Raw genomic sequence first — 12,087 nt, 5'->3', positions numbered from 1 at the left:
CAGCTGACCAAACTGCGCTGTTTTCTCTCTGTTCTCATGCATGGCATTGTCTTACAGAACAAACAAATGACATCAGCCATCCTTTGTTACCTTGTACAGTCATGACAGAGAGGGTCAAGTGGATGAATGCATATTCCCAAGTTGGCTGGAGCCTGGCCTCTCCATAGAACAATGACCAAGTAGAACTGGAAGTTTTGTGTTGAATTGAGAAGAATTCATATTTTTTTTTCTGTATCCCACTCCTTTTAAGCCATCCATTTATTATTGCTTAATTCTTTAAATTGCAAGAGCCAGTGGTCATTGTTGGTACCTGCCAGCTAGCTTAGATTGTGACTGTATGTGTGGTGGGCAAATTTCCTTTGCCTTTAAGCCATGTGAACAGAATTCTTCCATGGTCCCTAATGACCTGCTCAGCATATACCCAAGTGAATGGTACAATGCCTGTGGAAGGACCTTGAGCTACAATGTTCTCAGTGTTTTACAGTCATTATTAAGCTATTAGCTTTTTTTTAGGTGTGAGACTCTCTTCTTGCTGGTTTTCTAACTCCAAATGGCAGTATGTGCAAAACTCATAAACCACAGATCACTGTGATGCCTGTTAAGTCACTGCAGGCTGTTGCAAATGCCTAATTCACCCACCACAGTAGACCATAGTGATTCCTCCTGAATCAGTGTGCACACTCTGGCCAGAAACAAACTGTATTTTCAAATGTAGGGCAAACCTACAAACCTGTATTGTGAGGAGGTGGGTTAGGGACAGAGGATGGGAGAGCTGAGCCCCTCCCCTTTCCCTCCCAGTACGTAGGCAACAAACATAATCACACAAAACTTCGAAAGGGAGTTTGGCAAACATCTATAGTCTCTTTCACCCTATCTTGTGATGTTTTTATTGTGTACACTCGAAGAGATTAATATCTATCAAATGAAATGTTGATAGTATAGCTGTATCTTCAAAATCCATACACACATCAGTGTATATTTTGTGTACAAGATAGGAGTACAAGGTAATGAAACCTCGGTATTCTAAAACATACATATATACACATACACACACAATGTGCCAATGAGTGTCGGCCTTTTCAAAGTAGTCACGTTACAAAATCATAATGTTTATTCTGTTATATCGCTGTTGTTCATATTGGTTTTAGAACTTTGATAACTTCAACATCTTTAAGCAACAAAATATTTGGTATTTGTAGGTTGCTTGGGTTTGGGTAATATCCATAGGCTATTCAAATCTTAGTCTACAAATAATTTACGTGATGAGCAAGCTCAGGAGTATAATTTTAAATCCAAGATAAGATGCAATACTAATAAACTGAACTAGGTATTCTGTTAATTGAAAGAATTCTAAAACAGTTATAAAAGGGGAATTCAGAAATGTTTGAGCAGTGTTAGTGTCTTTGAAATGAGTGCAGAACTTCTCAAAATCTAGAAAGGCAGTGTAATATGCTGGAAGGAACACTGGATTAAGTTGCAAATCTTGGGGTCAGCTCCTAGGCTTCCAGTTATTAACTGTTTGGGAGCTACTTCAATGGGACTCTGGGTTTTCATCTGTGAAGTGGGTTGATACTCTCGTAGATCCATTAGTTTTAAAATCCCTGATCTTGTCATTCTGCTTTGAAAGTAGTTACAAATACGTGTAAATGATGTCAGGACTGAGGATGGGCCACATAAAATTGCAAAGTTTTGCCACTATTTTCTTTAAATAAGTTTTGGTATGTTTGTTAAATTTTATCTTTTTGGTCAGGCTCAATGGCTCACGCCTATAATCCCAGCACTTTGGGAGGCCAAGGCAGGGGATCACTTGAGGTCAGGAGTTCGAGACCAGCCTGGCCAACATGGTGGAACCCCACTGCTACTAAAAATAGAAAAATTAGCTGGGCATGGTGGTGTGCACCTGTAATCCCAGCTACTCGGCAGGCTGAGACAGAAGAATCACTTGAACCCAGAAGGCGGAGGTCACAGTGAGCCAAGATCACGCCACTGCACTCCAGTCTGGGTGACAGAGCGAGACCCCATCTCAGAAAAAGGTCTATATATTTTTGCTTTATATCAAGCCTGTTGCTAGTTGGATCATTTTGTTTTTACAGTGAGGATTCAAAGATCAAAATTAAGTGATCGGCCCAGAAACAGAGCAGTTTACAAATCAAGCTAGATTGGAAGCTTTCAGACTTAGACCTACAGTTCTGACTTCACAACCTCAAGTGGCCGTTTTCCCAATGGTGGGTAGAAAATGGATGAAAAAACTTTAACAAATGGATAAAAATAATGGCGCAGTTTTCAATTTCATAATAATGTCCATTCCCCACTTCCTACAACCCTTCATTTATACTTGTAACTGAAAATTTTGTGGTCTAGTAATAATTAAATGTTCCCGTTTTACAAGACGAAAAGCAGAGTTTTTACATCTCTGTCTAGCAGAAACTGTCACACACATGTAAATGTGAATAATGCCCATACAGCCAAGAATATTACTAAGGGAAACCACATAAGGATAATGTTTTGTTATTAAAATATTTTATCAGGGCTGCAACATCGTCCATTGAAAATGTCCATTCTAAATACAGCTCTTAATGTAATTACAGCCATAATTTAGCTTGTACATTTGAGGTTGTGAGCTTTTCTATATTTGCTAGATGCATTTCTGAAATTTAGTACTTGTCTGTCTTAAGGAGATCTGCCCTGCATGCAAATCTATAACTAGACAAATATTATTTCCTTTCCCAGCTTGCTCTTGGGAGGTTTCCATATCCTCAGGTAAGATTGTTCATTACTGCCGTTTGCCACTGTGACATTCATTCCTATGTATGAAGGTGCAGGGAGCAATTGTGAACATTTGAGCCACATACAAATAAATCTGTCCTGTTAAATTGAAAAGTGATATCTTAAAGGAGTCATTTAGAAGTCTCTATTGATTTTTGATTTTTTTTAACTCCTGATTTTTTTTCTTCTTTGTTAAAGGTTGAGAGTGATCATTGTGCTTTTCCTTTGTGTGACATTCAGGATTATTTTTTTTTCCTGGCCAATACCATGTACATATTTTGAGGATGGAGGAGAGAGCCAGCCTTTTCTTGATACACTTTTTAAGCTCTTAAATTCACTTAAAATTTTTTGAGTTAAAAGATTAAGACAAAGGGTAAAAGCATTTAATCTAGGTCATCATTTGCTAGGCAAATAGATGGGCTCCCAATTTTACAAGTATAATTTTGAACATATTCTTTAAAAAGATTTTGCTCTTTCCTGTCTACATTTCTAAGAAAACAAAACAGTTCATTTTATTTGTATTGCTGACTCCAATCTTTATTAAAATTTCTTTAAGATTTTTATTATGGAAGCGTACTAGCACTTAAAATATAAAGCTATTTTGTGGTTTGAAAATGATTTCCCAGTGTGTGGAGAGAAATAAGTGAAATGTCTAGAGGGATGAAAAATGAATGGTTTGACTGTTTTCCTCTGGTTGATGTTCACTGTTTTTCTGGCATCTTGGTCTGTACAGGTCAAAGTGCCTGGAGGCATGTCTGATTTAAAGGTGGTGTTGGTCTCTGCTCTTTAAGCATCTATTAACTTGCTATTATTATGCAAATAAGTGTTGTATTACACATACTAATTTATGCATGGTTAGATTATGCAGATGCATCACAAACATGGTTATTGAATAATAGGATGGGGGCTCGTTCTCTCTACCATCTTTATAAGCAGTTTTAAGCAAATTCTCCTGGTACTCATGTGGACATTTAAAGACCTTTTACTCAATGAAACGTTTCTTTGTATTTTGCTTTCGTAGTTAAAGCCATCAGATAAGTGGAAGAGAAATCGTCCAAATTGTTAGGTTCCAGAGTGTTAGTCTCACTTTTGAAATTTGTAGACTTTTTTGTTTAAATGTAATCTTTTCCTTATGGAAGAAATCTAAAATGCAGTTGCTTGGCATGTGTGCTAGCATTTTTAGTGAGATTTTAGCGTATGTAGTCTTGCTGCTTAGCTCTAGGTAGCCCATCAAATTAAAATCACATTTTCAGGATTTATAGCTCATTAGAATATTTATCTTGGTAAGCTTCTTAGGCTGACAGTGATTTTTAAACAATTCAGTTTGGCCAATTTGTGAAATCCCCTAAAATTTTGAAAATGAACACACAAACCCTATACAATATATTTCTCAAACAAATCTTAGTAGAAAACTTATAAGCCATCTAGTAAAAGTTGCAAAGGTTGAGAATGTAATGATATTCTTGAGATTCCTAATATCTAGAGTAATTAATCAGTGAGATTTGATGGGTGATGTGTCTAAGAAATGGATTGCAATCGCGTTTGACAAGTGAAGCTCATGAAGGCTATGGTCGAATTTGAGAAGAGGCTTTGTAGTATGGTTTTCCTGAATATCTAAATATAATATTTAATCAGTCAAGTGGAAGTTGGAAAATTCTAGTACTATGCTCAGCTCCCTAGTTAGCTACAATCTTTATGCCAGCATGGGGGGGAAACACAACTGTATTCCTTGAATCATGATAGATAAAAGCTTTGATGCTATTAGACCTGTTTACCAAGTCTTTCAGCAGAAGTTTGGTTGCGTTGTTGCTAGAACCACTAATGACTTAGTTGGTGCAGCTGGCATGTATTTTACAGGCTTGTACTATAAGCTGAAGATTGGGAAAGGATACTTTTTATATGCCTTTCCTGCCCCTCCCTTTTGCCCTCAAACAAAGCACATGAAGAAAAATGTATATTTTTATAGCGTCACAGAGGCTGAGTTATGGAAAAACATTCTCTTTGGCCCACATTATGTTGTTTGAACTCCTACCCACTCTGTGAAATAGCCTCCCCTCATAAATTGGGCAAACAGAATGGCTGATTTGCTCACTGTTAAACTGTGGCTGGTTTGGTTTCTTTGACTCCCAAGTGGAGTAGGCAGGAGTGAATCATAGACTGTCAGAGTTAGAAGGATCTTAGACATCATCAAATCAAACTTCTCTACAGTGTCTCCGAAAAACAGGCACACTGCTTGAACACCTCCAGTGACAAGAAACTCACTACCTTAGAAAGCATCCATAGGGTCAGGGCAATGTTCTGTTTATGAAGTTAAGAACTGTCTCATCCTAAGTGCCACTCACTAGTCTGGTCCTAGAAACATGAAAGCCTTTCACATATCCTTAAGGTCACATTCATTTGATTGTTCCTAGGGCTAGGGACAGTGCCAGGGAATTTCTCCTGTGAACCCAAAATCTAATCAGGGCGTTAGACCTGAGCTCTTTTTACTAGTGGCAAATTGAGAGGAGCGGCGTATTGGAAGGAGCTCTGAACCAGGAGCCAGAAAATTAGAATTAGAATTAGGTGCCACCACAATCTCACCACAGGGCTTAATTGTTGCTTTCTAACTCTGAGGTGTCTGTTTCCTCATCTCTAACATGAGGATTCTAATGCCTACCTTTCCTCTCTGATCAAATGAGACTACGGATATGAAATTACTCTGAAAAGTACAAAGGGCCACCTGCCTGGATCTAATGTTGGGCTGCAGCACAAAACAGAATTTCCCAACTATCAATCATAGGTTGTAAAATACTGTTCTTAGCAACATGCCAGCCACAACTGGAGCAGAGTATTAAATGAGCACAGGGTAAAGCTGGGAGGAGGGGCCAGCTTCAAGACTTGTCTTTCCCCCAGCTCAGCATCAGTGCTGCTGACAGAGTCATTAGCAGCCCCTCTTCCTGCTGGTGACACAGTATGTATCCGGTGGGGGCTCAGAGAGGGAGAGGTGTTGGGAAGATACTAGGAACAGTCAGTGCCCTGGGAGCAACATAAAGGTTAAAGGGCCAGGTTTTTGTTGCGATAATGTTTCTTTTCAGATAGCCATTCTATATGAGTTGCATTGTTTTGTGGGTCAGGTGTTTGTTATCTGAAACACTATTTTAGTTTCCTTTAGGCCTTAGGGTTGCATAACTTCATTGGCATGCAGTGTAGGGTTCTAAAGAAAAAAAAAAAAAAGATTGGGAGCACAGTCTTAGTACTACTGCCTGTAATAGGAAAAACAATGGTGTCTTGGCTTCACCTAGCACCCTTCCCATACGGGGCTCCAGACTCAGGCTGTTAACCTGCCTCAGACTGTACATTCTACCTGCAGGGACTTACTTCCAGCCTCTGGGTGAGCCATCTCAGGCTCAAAGAGGCAAAGGACCTTGCCTTAGGCAGGAATGGGTACAGTTAGGTCTAGGACTTGCAGGAAATAAGCCAACTGACTGGCTCTTTTACCTCTTAATTCATCTGGCTGTTCATACCCCTGTTCTCCTTTTCACTCTGCCCCACAACCCTTCTCCTAGTTTGCCTTCTCTGCCCTAAGGAGGCCGCTTCTGTAGATGAGAAAAGCTAAAGAGCATTGGAGGTTTGTGCCATTGTAGATGGTGACAAGACCGTTCCCCGGATTCCTCTTGCTTTTCTTACCATGTATTTAGCGGAGTAATGGCAGATCCACAGGGCCCCAGAGCCCTCACTGACCCCAGCACCATTAAATTCTGGGTGCTTGTGAAGCATATTCTGCAATAGGATAATGAAAAATTGCATTTTTAATTATCTTGGAAACAGTTTCTCAGTTTCTGGAACAATTTAGCTTTAATAGTAATCTGGAAAGATGTGAAGGTCTAGACAAGGATTGGAGCTGCGTATAGTTAATCATGTAGATCCAAATTCAGTTGACTTAAAAACATAATGGTGGGCAATGGTTTGTTTAATGACACCATAATTTGGGAGAAATGAAAAGGATTGCCTGCTAAAAATTGTCATCCTTCATTCAAACTTTACAACAGTGCCCTGCATTAGGATGATAGCAAATCCATTAAGGAGACTTCTCAGGGGATGCATCAGCTCTGGCATTGGAAAATTTGGCAAGCAAGATGCCACAGGAAAGTGAAGATAATACAGACACAAATGTATTTAAAGTACTTTTTGCATGTATAAAAATACTGTTTTTCTTTTGGCTACAATTCCTGATCTTGGTTAATAAATTACATCAAAATGACCTGAAGTTAAAAAAAGGGAAAAAATCTGAGCAAATAGTGCCCCTGGTATTGTAAAGCTTTGAATGTTTTCACACCCCATTAATTTATTACTTCTCTTCTTCATCTTTAAATTTCATTTTTTTTTCAAAAATTCTGACTCCCTGCTGCTGCAGTGATTTTCATCTTGTTGTTAATTTTCCCTGCTCCATATGGAGCTCCAGACATTTCACCTGGAGGCTGTACTAGATTTTGCTGTAGTGATCGTACTTCCGGAGGCCAAAACTGTCATTTAGGGTTCCTGGTGCATCTGTCTGCGCCAGGCTTTTCACTGGCATGGGAGAGTGTGAATAACAAATTGGATGCACCTGAGATTCAGATGATTAGTGTGTTTTGTGAGTCTCCACGACTTGTAAGCAGATAGCTCTGCGGGGAGGGGGGCTCAACAGCGACTGTGGGTGAATCTGTACTCACACCTTACATTTGGGGCTTTGCAAGGGAAGTGCAAACATCCTAGGCAGTCTGAGTGCAGAGAGAGTAACAAATATTTCATCCTGCCTTGTCATTGATTAGAAAAGAGCCTTTAATTTCATTTCACCCCATGTTGTGATTAATTTGCATTCTTTGTCAGAAGTTAATGGAGTTTTTTATGGTTCACTCTGAAATCCTTGAAGACATCAGACTTGATCTGATGTTTATACAACCGCCAGCGGAATTTTTTCGTTTGATTGATGGCAAGCTTGATGTTATTCCAACGGCTTTTTAAGCTGTTTTTAAGAATTATTTGAATAAAATGCAAGCAAGATATTCTTGTAATGATCAAGTTTATCTGTTAAAAATCTGTTTCAAATAAGATGATAAGTAGTAAAAAAGGATCAAAAAGATAAGAGAAGAAATAGTGAATAGTGATGTTATTTGTTAAAAACACGTAAGAATGGCATTCAAATAAATTATTGCAGTATATGGAAAAGATTACTTTTATTGGGAAAAAATACCATTATCTGGCCAAATAGAATAATTAGGACTAGTGTAAAAGAAAAGTTCGAATCTTTGGGATCAGAAACTTTTACTACCAATTGGCTAATTCTCATTTATTCTGCCAGCTTTTGCCAGCAGTGTACAAAATAGAGATCTGGTGTTCTTAACTCAAGGAGACAGGGCTGTCAGGCCTGTTAGCTGAACAAAATGATGACATATTGCTTGTCTCAAAGAGGCATTCTTAAATCCCAATACAAGTTAAACATAGGTAGATAGTAAGTGAAAGATATGCATTCTTAATGACATAACGACTGGCACCTTCCGCAAGACAGTTCGGAAATGAAAATATCCTGTTGTTAAAACCAAGATACTTCTGTCCTTCTTGAGTAAGAGAAATGTGTGTTCACCCCCTATGTCCTACATATCAAAGTATGAGAGGAGCTGGAGGTGGCATTTGCTTCAGAACCTCCTGCTATTAACCAAGGAAATGCCTTTTGCAAATGCTTTTTGATTACCAATAACATTTATTTGATTTGGGAGCTTTGTTTTGCTTCAGCAGATTCTTGCTTTGCTGTGACTGCTGCTAGTGAGACTTACTCATAGGTCAAAAAGCTACTTATCTGAGCACTTTCATTTAAAACCAATTAATTTATTTGCTGCATCTGAAAGTTTGCTAAATAATTGGATAGTTTTAATTGAAGTTACTGCTTTCTGATCCTTGTATTAACATGATCTAAGGTCCTTTTTATTTTATGCAATCCATATTATTGACCAGATTTGCCGTGTTTTCATTTAAATGTAAGCAGCTTGTCAAGGAGAAAATATTTTGTTTAACTTGGCTTGGAAACGTGCTATTTTAATGTGTTTTGTTTTTTTCAATTGACAGACTGTCTTTTAAACATTCATTTATTTTGTAGTAATAAATTGTGCTCTGGATAGAGTATGTGTTTCATAATAGGGTAGAAAGCATATGTTCTTAAAACTATTCAAAAACATTAAACACTTTTCAAATGCTAATGTTGAAGTACTAGAGCTTTTAATTTTGTTTGTGTTTTAAAAGCCTTTGACTGGTATATTGTTACTAATTCTAATGTTGATTGTTTATTATTATTATTATTTTTTTTTTTTTTTTTTTTTTTTTTGAGACGGAGTTTCGCTCTTGTTACCCAGGCTGGAGTGCAATGGCGCGATCTCGGCTCACCGCAACCTCCGCCTCCCGGGTTCAGGCAATTCTCCTGCCTCAGCCTCCTGAGTAGCTGGGATTACAGGCATGCGCCACCACGCCCAGCTATTTTTTTTTGTATTCTTAGTAGAGACGGGGTTTCACCATGTTGACCAGGATGGTCTCAATCTCTTGACCTCGTGATCCACCCGCCTCGGCCTCCCAAAGTGCTGGGATTACAGGCTTGAGCCACCGTGCCCGGCCTGTTTATTATTATTTTATATTCGATGTTAAATTTAGACCACAGATATCATTATCTTATTTATCTTTGCTCATCACCCCTGGAATTGCAAAATACCTAAAAGTATGCACTCTTTGAAAAGAGGTTGCATAAACCTCTTTTGTTGTATAAACTATCCTTTGTTGTATAAACTTTTTGAAGTTGGGAACATCAAGGATTTAAGTACATTTTAAAATATGTAGTATTTTGTGTGTGAGGTCTCTTATCAAGGAAAAAAATAGCAATGAATAATCACCCCAAACTTCAAGTACTCACCTTTAGCCGGGCGCGGTGGCTCACTCCTGTAATCCAAGCACTTTGGAGGCCAAGATGGGCGGATCACCTGGGGTCGGGAGTTCAAGACCAGCCTGACCAACTTGGTGAAACCCCATCTTTAAAAAAAAGAAAAAACAACAAGTACTCACCTTTAATTTGCAAGAGTTTAAAGGAGCACTATCCAAGCAATTTTTTTCATAAATAGACATCTAGCCTATGTGTTTTAATTCATTTTATTTTTGTCCTCACTATTTAGGATATAGACATTTAAAATATCCTGATAGTTGAAGCATAAAATCAGATGCATATTCCATAAAATGCGGAGACGCAATTTAAGTGACGTGAAGACGTTCACTTCTACACATTTGCTTCTTCCTCGGAATTTTTAAATTGCCAATGTCAGATTCTTCCCCTTATCCATTGTATACTTATCAAGAAGGCTTATTATTTTATTTGCTTAATCTATGCCAAAGACAGGAGGTGGGTTTCTAGTATGTCCTTAAAACAGAGCAGAAATGGAAGAGAAATCATCCCCAAAGTGTGGGTAGCTTAGAAAGGTGAAATTCTTCGCTAGAGATAAATCACTTGTTAATATGTCAACTGAGATATCTGTACTTAGCCAGTTAGGTTCATGATTCCTGTGTTGTTCGAAAGCACTTAACCTCGTGTTGGTTTTATTCTATAGTATCTTCTAAATTATTGTATGATATACATCACAATTCAATTCAACATTATTTGTCATTGAGCACCTCCTCTGTGCCTGACTAAGCACTAGGAGCACAAAAATGAAACAGATGTGGTCTCTGCTCTCAAAAGAGTCCAGTCCAGTTGGAAGAAAAACATAAAATCGATGCAGTTGATATAAAAGGAGTCCTCCAGGAGATGGAATGCTCTGGCCTCAAGAGGAAAAGGGAACAGTCAGCTTACTTCAGGAAGCCAAGAAGGTTTCGGAGTAGATAGCTGATGCTTGAGCCGAGGCTCTGAGGCAAGTAAGATGATTCCTTTACAATTTTTAAATAATCAGTTTAGCCCAGAAATAAAATGGAAAATTAAAGTAATGAACTTGGACACCAAGTCATAGTAATGAACTTGGTGTCCGGTCTGGCTTTCATGTGGCAGCTTTGCTATTATGTCTTCCTCTTAGGCTCTGTGGTCCAGGAGGCCTTCCACTTCTCTCCCTTTGCAAGAAGCATGGGAAAGGATGTGCTAGATATTCAAGTCCAAAGGAGGTCCATCCGCTAAAAGATAAAGGTCTAAAACAGTATATTCTATTTGGTGTCCTTCCAGACTTGAAGAGTACTACTGTTGTTACTTTCATTTCCCTAATAGTTTAGCAATTCTCCTAGGTAACTTTTAAAGTTGCAGTGGGAAGGAAGGAAGAAAAGGGAGGGAGCATGGTAGAATGGGGAGGTAATGTGTCAGGATGGAGATGGCGGGTGTATCAGGGACCAGGTAAAGAAGTTGGGTTTGAGAATTTTGTGAATCCTCTTTACATGACTGGGGCTAATTTGCAGTTGGAAGTCATTGCATTTTAAGGTCTATGCCCCTGAGGGTTCCCTGCCACCCTTTAGGAATTTGGCTTGGTATATCACAGGGCTTTTTCTAGACTGCTAGGGAGGCATTGTCATGATCAAATGGACTAATGCCTAAGGGAGCATTTTGAAAAATACAAGGTGGTAAACAAGAGCTGGGTAATATTAGTTTTATTTATATTTCCAGAAAGTTCTTTAGGGATTTACCTATGTAACTCTGAAAATATATGACCATGTCTCACCTCAGGTAGGACTAAAATGAATTATTTTTCTGATCCCACAAGAGCCTTCCTTTACAGTCTTCTTTGAGTTATAATTTATCATTCACAATCACCATGGTAATATATAGAATTATATACAGAATCTCGTCATTTTTAGGTCAGTAACTGGGGACCATGATTCCCTTACAATTTTTAAATAATCAGTTTAGCCCAGAAATAGAATTGAAGGTTAAAGTAACGAACTTGGTATTCAGTCCGGCTTTCCCGTGGCAGCTTTGCTATTATCTCTCCCTCTTAAGCTTCCACTTCTCTCCCTTTGCTTTTATTGATGGAGTCTGCTACTTTATGGAATCGTAGGATTTCAGGATGCGAAGACATCTTATGATGATCTAGTCCAACTCTTAGATTACAGAGGAGGAAAACAGGAGTCCACAGCCATTAAATGACTCAAGACTACCAGGTATTCAGCAACAGGGTCAGACTGTCTCCCACTCATAGTGCAGTGGTCTTTTTACTCTAGAGGGATAGTGGGGGAGAAAGTAAGATAAGGCATCCAGAGATTTTGAGCCTAAATGGCCATGCTTATTTTACATACCCATCCACTCAAGTACTGCCTCCAACTGGTGTGTCTGCAAAGATGAAAATTACTGTCCCA

The 12,087-nt window shown here is 38.6% G+C and overlaps 1 protein-coding gene across 4 annotated transcripts in view; it reads left to right on the top strand.

The window, feature by feature from the left end:
* The window catches only part of MAP2K5 (mitogen-activated protein kinase kinase 5), a 273,895-nt gene that overhangs the window by 186,325 nt on the left and 75,483 nt on the right, over positions 1-12,087 (top strand). For 3 of the 4 annotated variants that reach the window (XM_003929694.4, XM_074392748.1, XM_074392747.1), the window contains exon 17: positions 2,731-2,760. The exons of the other annotated variant lie outside the window; for it this stretch is intronic. In XM_003929694.4, the coding sequence (XP_003929743.1) occupies positions 2,731-2,760 (30 nt within the window). The remainder of the gene's footprint in view (positions 1-2,730; positions 2,761-12,087) is intronic. 4 annotated transcript variants of the gene reach the window in all.

The sequence above is a fragment of the Saimiri boliviensis genome, chromosome 2, assembly GCF_048565385.1.
Source record: "Saimiri boliviensis isolate mSaiBol1 chromosome 2, mSaiBol1.pri, whole genome shotgun sequence".
In the NCBI taxonomy this organism is placed as follows: Eukaryota; Metazoa; Chordata; class Mammalia; order Primates; family Cebidae; genus Saimiri; species Saimiri boliviensis.
The sequence above is the reverse complement of the archived record's forward strand: the minus strand, read 5'-3'. Positions and strand labels throughout refer to the sequence as shown.